This window comes from Schistocerca serialis, chromosome 3, assembly GCF_023864345.2.
Source record: "Schistocerca serialis cubense isolate TAMUIC-IGC-003099 chromosome 3, iqSchSeri2.2, whole genome shotgun sequence".
In the NCBI taxonomy this organism is placed as follows: domain Eukaryota; kingdom Metazoa; phylum Arthropoda; class Insecta; order Orthoptera; family Acrididae; genus Schistocerca; species Schistocerca serialis.
The window spans coordinates 215,772,535-215,786,094 of record NC_064640.1 but is presented as its reverse complement, the minus strand read 5'-3'; the positions used below and the strand labels follow the sequence as shown (position 1 = coordinate 215,786,094).

The 13,560-nt window shown below is 36.9% G+C and overlaps 1 protein-coding gene across 2 annotated transcripts in view; it reads left to right on the top strand.

Annotated features, from left to right (window-relative positions):
• The window catches only part of LOC126469938 (steroidogenic acute regulatory protein-like), a 175,218-nt gene that overhangs the window by 71,314 nt on the left and 90,344 nt on the right, over positions 1-13,560 (top strand). For both annotated transcript variants that reach the window (XM_050097340.1, XM_050097341.1), the window contains 3 exons: positions 2,694-2,774; positions 8,642-8,719; positions 8,800-8,853. In XM_050097340.1, coding sequence (XP_049953297.1) covers positions 2,694-2,774; positions 8,642-8,719; positions 8,800-8,853 — 213 coding nt within the window. The remainder of the gene's footprint in view (positions 1-2,693; positions 2,775-8,641; positions 8,720-8,799; positions 8,854-13,560) is intronic.

The following is a 13,560-nucleotide window of genomic DNA, read 5'->3' as shown; positions in this document are numbered from 1 at the left end:
ACAGGAAATTTATGCTTATGGCCTAGTTTTGAAGAGTTCATATGTACAATGATGGTATTACTATAAATCCCACCTCCCCCTTCTTCTCAATTGAATTGTGTCTTGTGAAGTGTGACAGTTGCTGGTTTGAGGACATGATTGAAAAAAAAAGTCTTTGTCTTTTATTTCACCAGATAACAATTCAGGTTTTATTTTCACATGTTTCAGTTTCAGGTGTGATGTAAAGCTGCGGGTAATGAGTATAATGGGCAGGGGCACTATGAATATAGTGCGGGACAATAAGTTGCGAATGTGGGTCTAACGAGAGGCGTGGCAGAGATAAGTTCCTGCAGTCTGCAGTCACACTATCCTCTGTGTCCTCGGTGGCTCAGATGGATAGAGCGTCTGCCATGTAAGCAGGAGATCCCGGGTTCGAGTCCCAGTTGGGGCACACATTTTCAACTGTCCCTTTTGACTTATATCAATGCTTATACGCAGCTAGGAGTATTCATTTCATTGTAATTTCTGTATTATGTTAATTTGTGAGCATAATATATATTTTTCTTGATTGTTGTATCTTCATTATCCAGCGTGATCTGATCCACATATTTTGTGCTCATACATTAACACATTACAGCAAGGAGTAACTACAGTTGTGATATCCCTTAAACGCAGATCTTATCTACATTCAAGTGTGATGACATAAAAACTGTCCACACCAAATTTACCCCAAATACAAAATATGTAGCTTATGAAAATGTGCAAAGCTCGAAACTAGTCAGCCAATAAATAATTAGCAGTTTTGGACTTAAACATTTAAAAATCCCTCTTCTTTAATATTTGAGAGCTACAAGATGTGACTTACTGAAAACCTTTATGGCTGACAAACTATCATCTAGCAATAAAGCAATTAGTAAAATTTTCCTTGAATGAAACATAAGAAGTGAACAAGTAATTATCATCCATTGCTTTTGGTAAAATGAGATACAAGGAAAGAGCCATAAAATATGGTATCATTCACTGCCTGTGAGGAATAATAAAAGAAATGAGGTAACATGATATTGGAATGTACATCTAGAGCAGACAAATAGTGGAAAACCATTGATGAGTGTAACACAATTTCTGTATTAGAAGGGCTATGTAAGTAAACAATGCTTGTCCACTAGGTAGCATAACTTTCTGTTGGGCGAAGATGCATTTGTGTCATGGCCAGTTGTATTACATGGCAGCAACAGTAGCAGCAAGTAAGTGGGTTGGAAGAGAAGCGTAACGTGGTGCAGCCGATCATCATAAATATTAACTGCCTCCTAGCAGAATCTCCTAGGTTTTGTGTGTCACTTTGTGTGCTCTTTTCCGATTGTTGATGTACACCTAATGCAGTTTTATTTTTAGCATATTTATCCTCTCTATAGTGTATTTTGAATATTTGGCCGATGTGGCCTATGTGCTGTTTGTTAAGGTTACAAAGTTACCACATGCGATTCCGTAGACTTTGGAGCTAGTAAATTTGCTTTTCATAGCATTAATTTGATGTGGAATGTGTATTTTAATATTATCAGATTATTTACACGTAATCTCGATGTTAAGTTATGAAAAATACTTGCATAATTCTTTCAATATAATGCTGATTCCGGTGTATTTGATCAGAATTGGAAAATTGTTATTTTAATCATTTATTTCTCACAATTTGCCTAGTCTAGATATACATTGTATGTTACTTTATGTCTATTAGCACTCCTCACAATCTGTGACTCATGATGTTTAATTTACAGATCCTTCCTCTTATGTCATTTTATCAGAAGCTATGAATGATATGTAATTATGGTTAACTTCTTATTTTTTTCATTTATTGTAAAATCTTAAATATTTAAACTCTTGATTAATATGTAACAATATAATTTCTAATCACTAGATTGCATCATTTATTGTGCCTACTCTCTTGTATGTCTATATGTAAGTTCTTTTACTGTTATCCTTATTTTGCAACAGTGGTGATATACTTTTGATATTATAAATTTAACCTTCTCCTTCCATAACACTGTAATGTGTGTATATGATTTCAGGTTTCTTTGATTTTTTCTTGTTTATAGATATAAATATGGTTGTACATCACTGCTGAAATCACAAATCGTAAAAATGAAAGCAGTGATTGTTAGATATAATAAAAGAAACAAATGGTTTTTAATCAGCAGTCTGAATAAGCTGTAGGTCTAATATTAAAAGCAATGTTTAACTGGTAGGTTTCATTTCACATTGAGATAGTAGTAGCTGGTGGACATAACATACAAACTTTCCAGAACATATGATAAGCTGTTTGTACTGTACTATTATCACATATGGGTTGCATTGATACTTCAGGCTCATTATCTGTTTTGAAACTGGATTTGGCATGCTTGACAAGATAATATTTCATTAACACTCCATTACCTCTTGATTGGGGAAACTCACTTGTATGCTCAATGTGTATCCTAGTAGCTGCATAAAGAATTTTCCAGCTGCAGAAGCATGAAAGTATACAGTTTCTCAGTTGTTAGTGTCAGTCATTTCTCCCTCTCATACGAAAGTAAATTTTGTTGTCCCATAGCCAGTTGGTTCACATAAATCAGTGAAATGTAATACATAATGTTTAGCATTTGCACTAATTGTGATACAGTTGTAATAAAACCACACACATACAGCAACTGATTGACAGTGACCTTTTTGTTCTTTTTCAGTTGACTGGTGATGAAATTTTTGATGCCTTGTCAAAGCAGATAATTCATTACAATATTCATACATCCTTATTTGACATTGTGGTAAGTATAGAAATGATCTGAAGATGGTTATTAGTAACAATGTATTTCTAAGAGGAACTTCGCTTTTCAGAGGTGGGATGGGTAGCATGAAAAGGGGGAGAGGAGGGGCTGATCTTCACTGACAGTGTTTTGTTACTGTAAGGACTGAGAGTAATTCAGTACTTACTGTTGACCTGGGTGGAATGTTGCAAACATTGTAATAAGAATCTTGATCATGCTATTTGGATGTGCCAGGCTGTACAAATTACAGGTCCAAGACTAGACTAATTACGTATAGGCAGGTAAATATAAATTCAGACAAAATACTTGTTGATTCACAATCTCTCATGCGTTTTGTGAATAAAACCATCTAGAGCGTTTAACATGTTTATCTATAATGATCATATCTGTAGTTAAGATTACAGGAACATAAGAATGAGAGCTGTTTATTATGTATTATCACAGTGTGTATACACAGGGTGTATATGACCTGGGACAACCGGGAGATCTGTGAAAAACCCCGGAATTTTTTCATCCGGGAGAAAACCGGGAAAAATTCAGGAATTGTTTAGAATTCTGGGAATTTTTCGTTGTTTTAGTTTTCAGTTAATTTTTTGTGATTTTCTCTGGTAAGAACCAATACTCTAACGAAAGATATTACTGCATCCTGCTACTGCAGAATAATACTGCAGCAACAAAACATGAACGAGAGGAAAAAAGACGAAAATAAAACTTAATTTGCAAAGGAAATGTGCCATTTACAACAACAAAACAGTGCTCATACAAGCGTCTGCCAACAGCAAAGTGTGTCAAAGGCAGTGCTTTGTAACAACAAATTGCCTCCGATGAGCGCGGCGTGACAACTGTTTAAATTAGATTCGTTTGAGCAGTCGCGGGAGGGCTCTTGCGTATGTGCAGTTGAGTCGCGTATGGCTACAGATGTATGACTGGGCGCCACTATCTAAATTGCTCCGGTTCGGAAATATCGTAAATACGGGACTGATGCACAGAGCAGTCTGAGTTGTAGTGGGGAGGTGGGTCGTCTCCACATGACCTGTGTTTACGTTTAGTGATTTTGTTGTTTCCTCTTTGTTTATTGCTCTCACGTTAAATGATAACAAAATGGATTTTTGTGGCCAGGAGCTATCAAATGAATTAAAATACGTTCGCGTAATTATGGAAGGCTAAAATATGTTGTTAGTTTTAGATTTTATTTCCACCTTTCTGACAGTCAAACATTAATCGCCTTACAGAACAATAAAGTTATTTTTGCCGGTTTGCTAAAGAGAGTTGGCTTTTATTAATCTTTTCTGTTGAGGCAGTCAATTTATTTGAAATGAAGTGTTTAATTTCACACTATTGGCTAGTTTCAACTGTTCAAGTGCACGTATGGCACTATGCCATAATAAAGGATCAAACATGAGATAATACAGCACTGGTTCTCCAAGAAAATTTGCACACGAATGTGCATTTTAAGCCGAATTATGCGTTTCAGTATGGTTCACGAAATTCCAATGCTCTTAAAGTATCCTCTGATGTCTTGTTTCTTTTATGACATAATTTAAGATCTTTTAATATCTTACACGTGCGAACATATGGGCTTCCTGTGTCATTGTAGCTGCCCAAGAGCGGTGACGCTTGTTATCTGGCGCTCTCTTGCAACTGCTGAAACAAACCTATTTATAACAGGTCGCGGGAAAATATTGTGAATGGTGGTTTGAAAAGCTCTACATTGAAAGCAGATTTCCTTTTACGTAAGATGAGCTATGTGCGAGAATGTATGACGAATTTCTTCAATCACAAAGCGTTTGACTCTCATTTAAAAATCAACTCTTTGAGGACGACCATTTAGAAGAATTTCGATCCCAGAAGATCAGACACTTATGTAGTTATTAAAAATTTTACTGGCAAATTTATGTGTTGTATCTTAAAGTGTAACAAGCGTGCTACGTAACAGTGATCTTGCTATTGGCTGACTACATCACGTGTCCTGTGCTGTCATCAGCTGGCAAGATCACGTGACATTAGCTATGACTGGCTTACAAAACCGCATCGCAATCTCGATTTCAATGCTTCGGAAAGTGACATGAAGTGTTTGGTGGAATTCGAATTTATACCTTCGTAATACGAAAATATGCAGCGTACATGTTGCTTCACATCAGAGGTCTTTCAAAACCTGTTTTTCCTCCTGAGTTTCGTTTTCTAAAGTGCCGGGAAATTCTACTCCGGTATATAAAACCATAAACTTTCAAAGGATTGATGAGTTTTACTTTCACTTGGGGTTTAGTGTATTTTTAGCCGGGAAAAAGTGTATTTTTAATGGGGAAATTTGGGAAAACTCCAGGGAATTGTTTTTCTTCTTTCTTGTACATGTGATCATTTTTCTATCCTGATAATGTATAACAAGTATTGAAGAGCCACTGCATCAAAATGGACAAAAATAAGTAAATAAATTGATGGCACAAATTCATTAAAAGGAGGGGTCAGTTGACAGGGCATGTCCTGAAGCCAGAAGAAATCATCAGTTCGTTTATAGAGGGAAATTCGGGTGGTGGTGAGGGGTGGGGGGTGGGGGGTAATAATTGTAGAGGAAGACCAAGGGATGAATACAGTAAGCAGTTTCAAATGGATGTAGGGTGCAGTAGTAAATCAGAGATGAAGAGGTCTGCGAGGGATGGAGTAGTGTGGAGAGCTGCATGAAACCAGTCTACAGACTGAAGATCACACATCATCTACAACAGTGTATAACAAGCACCTCTCATTCTTATTTTGCTTTAGTTTATTCCTTAAATCCAAACTTGATTAAGGCCAATAGTGGAATGGTTTCTTCAAATAGGACATAACCAATATCCTTTTCTAATCTTCTTCACTGAACTTGTGTGTAGTCAATAATGGCATCATTGTTGCTGAAATGTTAAATCCTAATCTTCCTTTCTTTATAAGTCTATAACAAGCTTTTTGTCTTTTGCACGAGTAATAGAAAATTGCAAATTTTGATCAATAGCTTCCATTTTACTCATATTTTATATGTTGCTTTGTTATATTAAAGCAAGATTAATCAGACCTGTTGGACAATTTTCTCTGACAAACCACAAAAACTGTACCAACTTCATTTGCTACTGTGATCCAAATTGTCATCCAAAGTTTGTGGTTATGAATAATGCATGATATGTTTTTCACATCAAATTTTTGAAATTTGCCATACATGTGGGAGTAATGTGTACAGTACCTGTGCTGAGAAAACAGTTTTAAATGCTGAAATTGAAAAAGAGAATATTCTTTGTATAAACGGATTAAGATACTTCTAACACTTCACCCACTGATTGCGTACTGTCTTTCACATACATGTTTCATATACAAGTATCCAATATCCCATCACCATCTCAGTCACTAATGCTGATCTACAGTGTCACTTGAAGAGTTGCTTCTACCAGATACCTTGCTTCTCCCTCAAATGTCACTCACCACTGATTAAAAATTGTAATAATAGTAGTCCAGCTTTTCAAATAATGGAACTATTACGTATTTTAGGCGAGAAGGAAAGGATTTGAAGCAACAAATCCAACCATCTGAAAATGAGTTACTATTCTGTGAATGACGACAAGGCCACGGATCTGGATGTCACTATATTAGAAGTAGAAAGCCTGTTATCTCGTCCACTGCTAAGGCTACGTCCCTATGGCAGAACCTGTAGAGCACTAACGAAAGCACCTACGCATAGATGTAATGTATCCAAGATAGAACAAGAAGCCCTGAGACAGGGTGATTCTGTGGTCCTATTGTCACACATGGGCATCAAGAAAATTTTGTTCCCTTTCAATGATGATCCTTACCGACAAATAGAGAGATCAGTCCTACAAATAAAGAATGATGTTTTCTAAATTGATGTTGACTGTGTGTCAATAGATCATTCTCTTCAAGGTAATTCATAATGTTTGAACACAATACATTTTTCAGAAACCTGCTGCAAATCGATGTTAATGATATGGGCCTGTAAGTTATTGGATTAGTCCTACTGCCTTTCTTAAATATTGGTGTCGCCTGTCCTGTCTTTGGGTACAGGTCTTTCGTCGAGTGAGGTTGTACATGATCATTAAGTATGGAGCTATTGCATCAACATACTCTGAAAGGAACCTAATTAGTATACAGTGTAGACCAGAAGACTTGCTTTTATTAAGTGATTTAAGTTGCTTCTCTACTCTGAGGATATCTACTTCAACGTTAGTCATGGTGGCAGCTGTTCTTGATTTGAACTCTAGAATATTTAATTCGTCTTCTTTGGTGAAGGAATTTTGGAAGGCGGTGTTTAGTAACTCTGCTTTAGCAGCACTGTCATCGATAGCATTTCCGTTCCTATTGCCCAGAGAAGGCATTGATTGTGTTTTGCTGCTAGCATACTTTACATATGACCAAATCTCTTCAGATTTTCTGCCAGGTTTTGAGACAGTTTGATTGTGGAAACTATTAAAAGCATCTTTCTTCGAAATCTGCACTAAATTTCAGGATTCTGCAAAAGATCACCAATCTTGTAGATTTTGCATTCATTTAAATTTGGCATGCTTTATTTGTTGTTTCTGCAACAGTGTTCTGACCTGTTCTGTGTACCAAGGGGATCAGCTCCGGCGTTTGTTAATTTATTTGGTATAAATCTCTCAACTGCTGTCGATACTATTTCTTTGAATTCAAGCCACATCTGGTGTACGCTTACTGGTACATTGTTAATTTGGAAGAAGTGGAGATAGTCTCTATGGAAGGCATCAAGTGAATTTTTATCTTCTTTTTTGAATAGGTATATTTTTTGTTTATTTTTGGAGGATTTGGGAGTTACAATATTCAGCCTCACTACAACAACCCTGTGTTCGCTTACCCCTGTATCTGTTTTGATGACCATTATTAGCTCAGGCTTATTTGTTGCTAAGAGGTCCTATGGAAATATGGCATCCAATGTATTTCACTCCTGTCAACAAAGGCAAAAATCCTCTTCGTAATATTAAAGATTACCTAAGTTTCCTAAAGGTGTATGTATACAGTATTCCATGTGAATGTGTGATGTCAGACCTGGGGCAGACTTTAGAACAATTGAGAAGCGGTAGAGGGAACATCAGTAGCACACCTGAACAAAAGAACTAAGTAAATCAGCTGTCACTGAGTGTTGCCTTGAATATAATCATAAAAAGAAATATGATGAGCCCAGTTTTGTGGTACAAATGCCAAATTTCTAGGGCAGTGTAATTAAGGAGTCTGTCAAAAAAAAAAAAAAAGTTAGAAATCTAATAAGCTGGGATAAAGGTTTCAATGCAGACAAGGAGTGGGGGTCTGGAATTCAATTTATTAATTGTTTGCTGGCCACCTCATTCACTAGAACTGGAAAATACTGCAACAATGTGCAGTTTACAGTATAATAATGTCAGCACTGTACAAATGGGGATCAAAGAGCACAGCAAGTACCAGGAGTCAAACTCAGCTGTAACTAGCAGTGCTACACCAACAATATTTCACAGTCTGGTTGGAGTCCAGGCAGCAAGTACCCGTAATAGCACAGCTCATGGCACTTGAAGATGATGACTGAGTTGGTTGTTGAAATGTTATACATAAAAAAGTAATCAACAGCCCTGTTGAACATATGAAAATACATCATAAATAAATTCTGCCAAGAAAACCTAATAAGATTATATCAATATGTGTGTGACAATTCCATATTTATGGAAGATGGTGATTAGATATGGAAGAAAATTGAAGTAATCACTTCTAATCTTACTTTCTTGATAATTTGATGGCTATCAGATGTAACTGTTCCTGTGGTGGACAAATTAGTGAAGTATTCACTTTTCCATAACAATTTTCATGTCTTTAAGCTTCTACACGTGGTTTCCTTTACTTTGTTGCAGATGGCTGCTTCCTCAAGATTTGTGGTTCTTCTTCTTTTTTATGGTTTGTTGTACATCAGACACTGGTGTGTAATAGCAGTAAGTAACACTTCGTGTTTATCCATTGCTTAGAATGTTTATACCCACAACTCATTTTATAAGATACATTTTATTTTCAGATATCAACGGCAGGCACCTGTGCTTTTTTAATTGCAAAAGTTTTTCTTTACAATGTAAGTACCTTACTCGCACATCTTGTTAACTTTCATCAACTTCCAACATATAATGTGATGTGTTTCTTATATTTTACTACTTCATAAATATTTTACACACATGGTTTCATGGATTTGTATAAAATTTTCAATTTTATATGACTCTTGAGCTTGCAATTTATGTTAAATTTCAAAAGAAGGAGATAGGATCCAGCAGTAAGTTGCAAATCCGATGTGTATCTTTTTACTGGAAATCTAGATTTCAGCTATTGAATAGCTGTCTTCAGTGCATTAAAACGTGGTTATATGACGTTAGGACATAAATGGCCAGATTCTGACTCATCTGACCGTGTAGGTCCTAAGGTCATAGGTTTGGGAAGGGGAGGCTGGCAAAGCTTCTAGGTGACAGTGTAGTGGATGGTGGTGGGATCACTCATGGAAAAATTCCTGTCGTAGTTGGTGTTACAGCTGCACCTTCTTTAGATTGAAGTGAGCTGATAGGTATAACTGCTTAAAGGAAGTCACTCTAAGGACTCATCTTCAGAGGGTTAGAGTTTCCAAGTGGAAAAGGAATTAGCATAGTTCATCAAAGTATAAGAGGTATTAGAGATAAAGTTAATAAACTACTTATAGATGTTGATTCTGAAATTATTATTATATTGAAGCGCCACTTAAATAATTTGTCAATTCAGAGGCTTCCTTTACCAGGAATACAAACATCTCAAAAATGATATCGACAGGAAGTGCAAAATGGCTAAGCAGGGATGGCTAGAGGACAAATATAAGGATGTAGAGGCTTACCTCACTAGGGGGAAGATAGATACTGCCTACTGGAAAATTAAAGAGACCTTTGGAGAAAAGAGAGCCACTTGTATGAATATCAAGAGCTCAGATGGAAACCCAGTTCTAACCAAAGAAGGGAAAGCAGAAAGGTGGAAGGAGTATATAGAGGGTCTACACAAGGGCGATGTACTTAAGGACAATATTATGGAAATGGAAGAGGATGTAGATGAAGATGAAATGGGACATATGATACTGCGTGAAGAGTTTGACAGAGCACTGAAAGACCTGAGTCGAAACAAGGCCCCGGAGTAGACAACATTCCATTAGAACTACTGACAGCCTTAGGAGAGTCAGTCCTGACAAAACTCTACCATCTGGTGAGCAAGATATATGAGACAGGTGAAATACCCTTAGACTTCAAGAAGAATATAATAATTCCAATCCCAAAGAAAGCAGGTGTTGACAGATGTGAAAATTACCAAACTATCAGTTTAATAAGTCACAGCTGCAAAATACTAACGCAAATTCTTTACAGACGAATGGAAAAACTGATAGAAGCCGACCTCGGGGAAGATCAGTTTGGATTCCGTAGAAATGTTGGAACACATGAGGCAATACTGACCCTAAGACTTATCTTAGAAGAAAGATTAAGGAAAGGCAAACCTACGTTTCTAGCATTTGTAGAGTTAGAGAAAGCTTTTGACAATGTTGATTGGAATACTCTCTTTCAAATTCTGTAGGTGGCAGGGGTAAAATACAGGGAGCAAAAGGCTATTTACAATTTGTACAGAAAGCAGATGGCAGTTATAAGAGTCGAGGGACATGAAAGGGAAGCAGTGGTTGGGAAGGGAGTGAGACAGGGTTGTAGCCTATCCCCGATGTTATTCAATCTGTATATTGATCAAGCAATAAAGGAAACAAAAGAAAAGTTTGGAGTAGGTATTAAAATCCATGGATAAGAAATAAAAACTTTGAGGTTCGCCGATGACATTGTAATTCTGTCAGAGACAGCAAAGGACTTGGAAGAGCAGCTGAATAGAATGGACAGTGTCTTGAAAGGAGGACATAAGATGAACATCAACAAAAGCAGAATGAGGATAATGGAATGTAGTCAAATTAAATCAGGTGATGCTGGGGGAATTAGATTAGGAAATGAGACACTTAAAGTAGTAAAGGAGTTTTGCTATTTGGGGAGCAAAATAACTGATGATGGTCGAAGTAGAGAGGATATAAAATGTAGACTGGCAATGGCAAGGAAAGCGTTTCTGAAGAAGAGAAATTCGTTAACATCGAATATAGATTTAAGTGTCAGGAAGTCATTTCTGAAAGTATTTGTGTGGAGTGTAGCCATGTATGGAAGTGAAACATGGACGATAAATAGTTTAGACAAGAATAGAATAGAAGCTTTCGAAATGTGGTGCTAGAGAAGAATGCTGAAGATTACATCACATAACTAATGAGGAGGTATCGAATAGAATTGGGGAGAAGAGGAGCTTGTGGCACAACTTGACTAGATGAAGGGATCGGTTGGTAGGATATGTTCTGAGACACCGAGGGATCACCAATTTAGTATTGGAGGTCAGCGTGGAGAGTAAAAATCATAGAGGGAGACCAAGAGATGAATACACTAAGCAGATTCAGAAGGATGTAGGCTGCAGTAAGTACTGGGAGATGAAGAAGCTTGCACAGGATTGAGTAGCATGGAGAGCTGCATCAAACCAGTCTCAGGACTGAAGACCACAACAGCAACAACAACAATCTTTACCAGGATGCAGATTAGCTGGCTGTTTTTCAAGGGGCTCCTTGTGGGGTGGGGTAGTGACCATGTATGTAAAAAACAGTATTCCATTTGAGTCCATAGACGTATCAAGACACTGCATTGAACAGATATTTGAATGTTGTGCAGGGGCAGTTGAATTTACTAAACTTCTAATTGTTGTTGTTGTTTATAGGTTCCCTAACTCTGACTTCAGGGCATTTCTGCTCAAGCTAGAGAGAGTTCTTGATTGACTCTATAGGAAGTACCAGAAACTAGTTATATGTGGTGGCTTCAGTATAAATTTTGTGTATGATGGTGCAAGAAAAAGGATGTTGGTAGATCTCCTAAATTCATATGATCTGATGCAGACTGTGTTTTTTCTAAGTAGGGTGCAGGGGAACTGCAGCACAGCCGTAGACAATATTTTTTATTCATTCTTCATTACTAGATGGGCATTCTGTTAGTAAAAGGGTTAATGGCCTTGCAGACCATGATGCACAAATTTTAACACTAAAATGCTTTTGTACTCAAACAAATGTCACATATAATTACAAACTATGTAGGAAAGTTATAATCCAATAGCAGTAGAGTTTTTTAAACCTCGTCGAGGAACAAGGGTGGCAGGATGTGTATATTGCTGATAACATAGATGACAAATATAATGCTTTCCTTAACACATTTCTCATGCTCTTTGAGTGTTGCTTTCCATTAGAACATTCTAAACGAGGTACTAGCAGTAAAAGGCAGCCTGGGTGGATGACTAGTGGGATAAGGATATCATGTAGAACAAAGTGGGAATTATATCAGAATGTTAGAAGTAGTCACAGTCATGCTACAGTAGCCCATTACAAACAGTATTGTAAGGTGCTTCAAAATGTTATTAGGAAGGCAAAGAGTATGTGGTATGCAAATAGAACAGCTAATTCACAGGAAAAAATTAAAACCATATGGTCAGTTGTGGAGGAACTGTCTGGTCAGCAGCACAAGGTCAATGATATAGTCAGCTGATAGTAAAAATATTTCTGTTACTGAGATTTAACAATAATTTTCTGAGCATTGCTGGTGAATTAAGTAAAAATTTAGTTTCTACAGGGAATCATAGAACACTCTTGGCAAATGCCTTTCTGAAATTGATGTCTGAAATACTCCTCTGTGATACAGACAAAGTGGAGATTGAGTTAATAATTAAATCACTGAAGACGAAGGACTCTCATGGATATGATGGAGTGCCTAGCGAATATTAAAGTACTGTGCTGCACATGTTAGCCCTGTATTTAGCCATATTTGTAATTTTTCGTTTAGGAATGGTCAGTTTCCTGAATTAAAGTACTCAGTGGTAAAGCCGCTTTATAAAATGAGAGAAAGGGGTAATGTAGGCAATTTAGACCTATTTCTATGCCATCAGTGTTTGGTAAAGTTATTGAAAAGGCTGTGTATGTAAGGATAATTGATCATTTTATATCACATGATTTGCTGTCAAATGTACAGTTCGGCTTTAGAAGTCGTTTAACGACTGAAAATGCTATATTTTCTTTTCTGCGTGAAGTACTGGATGCGTTAAACAAAAGGCCGATGCTAGGCGTATTTTTTTTTATTTAACTAAGGCATTTGATTGTGTTGATGACAAAATATTGCTCAAGAAATCGGACCATTACAGAATATGGGGAGTAGATTACAATTGGTTCACTTCTTGCTTTAGCAACAGGCAGCAAAAGGTCATTATTCATATTGTTGAGAATGGCTGTGATGTGGTGTCTGAATGGGGTACGGTGAAGTGGGGGTGCCCCGGGGATCAGTGTTTGGGCCATTCCTGTTCTTTATTTATTTAAATGATATGCCCTGTAGTATTACAGGTAACTCTAAAATATTTCTGTTTGCTGATGACACTAGCTTGGTAGTAAGGGATGTTGCGTGCAACATTGGCTCAGTTTCAAATAGTGCAGTTCATGACATAAGTTCATGGCTTGTAGAAAATAAACTAACGCTAAATCACAGTTTATAACACACTGTTCAACAAAACCTCAGTTCAAATTTCTAGGTGTTTAGATAGACAGTAAACTGTTGTGGAAAGCCCACGTTCAGGATCTGTTCAAAGACTTAATGCTGTCATTTTTACTATTTGCATGGTATCTGAAGTGAGTGATCGTTCGACATGAAAATTAGTCTACTTTGCTTATTTTCATTCA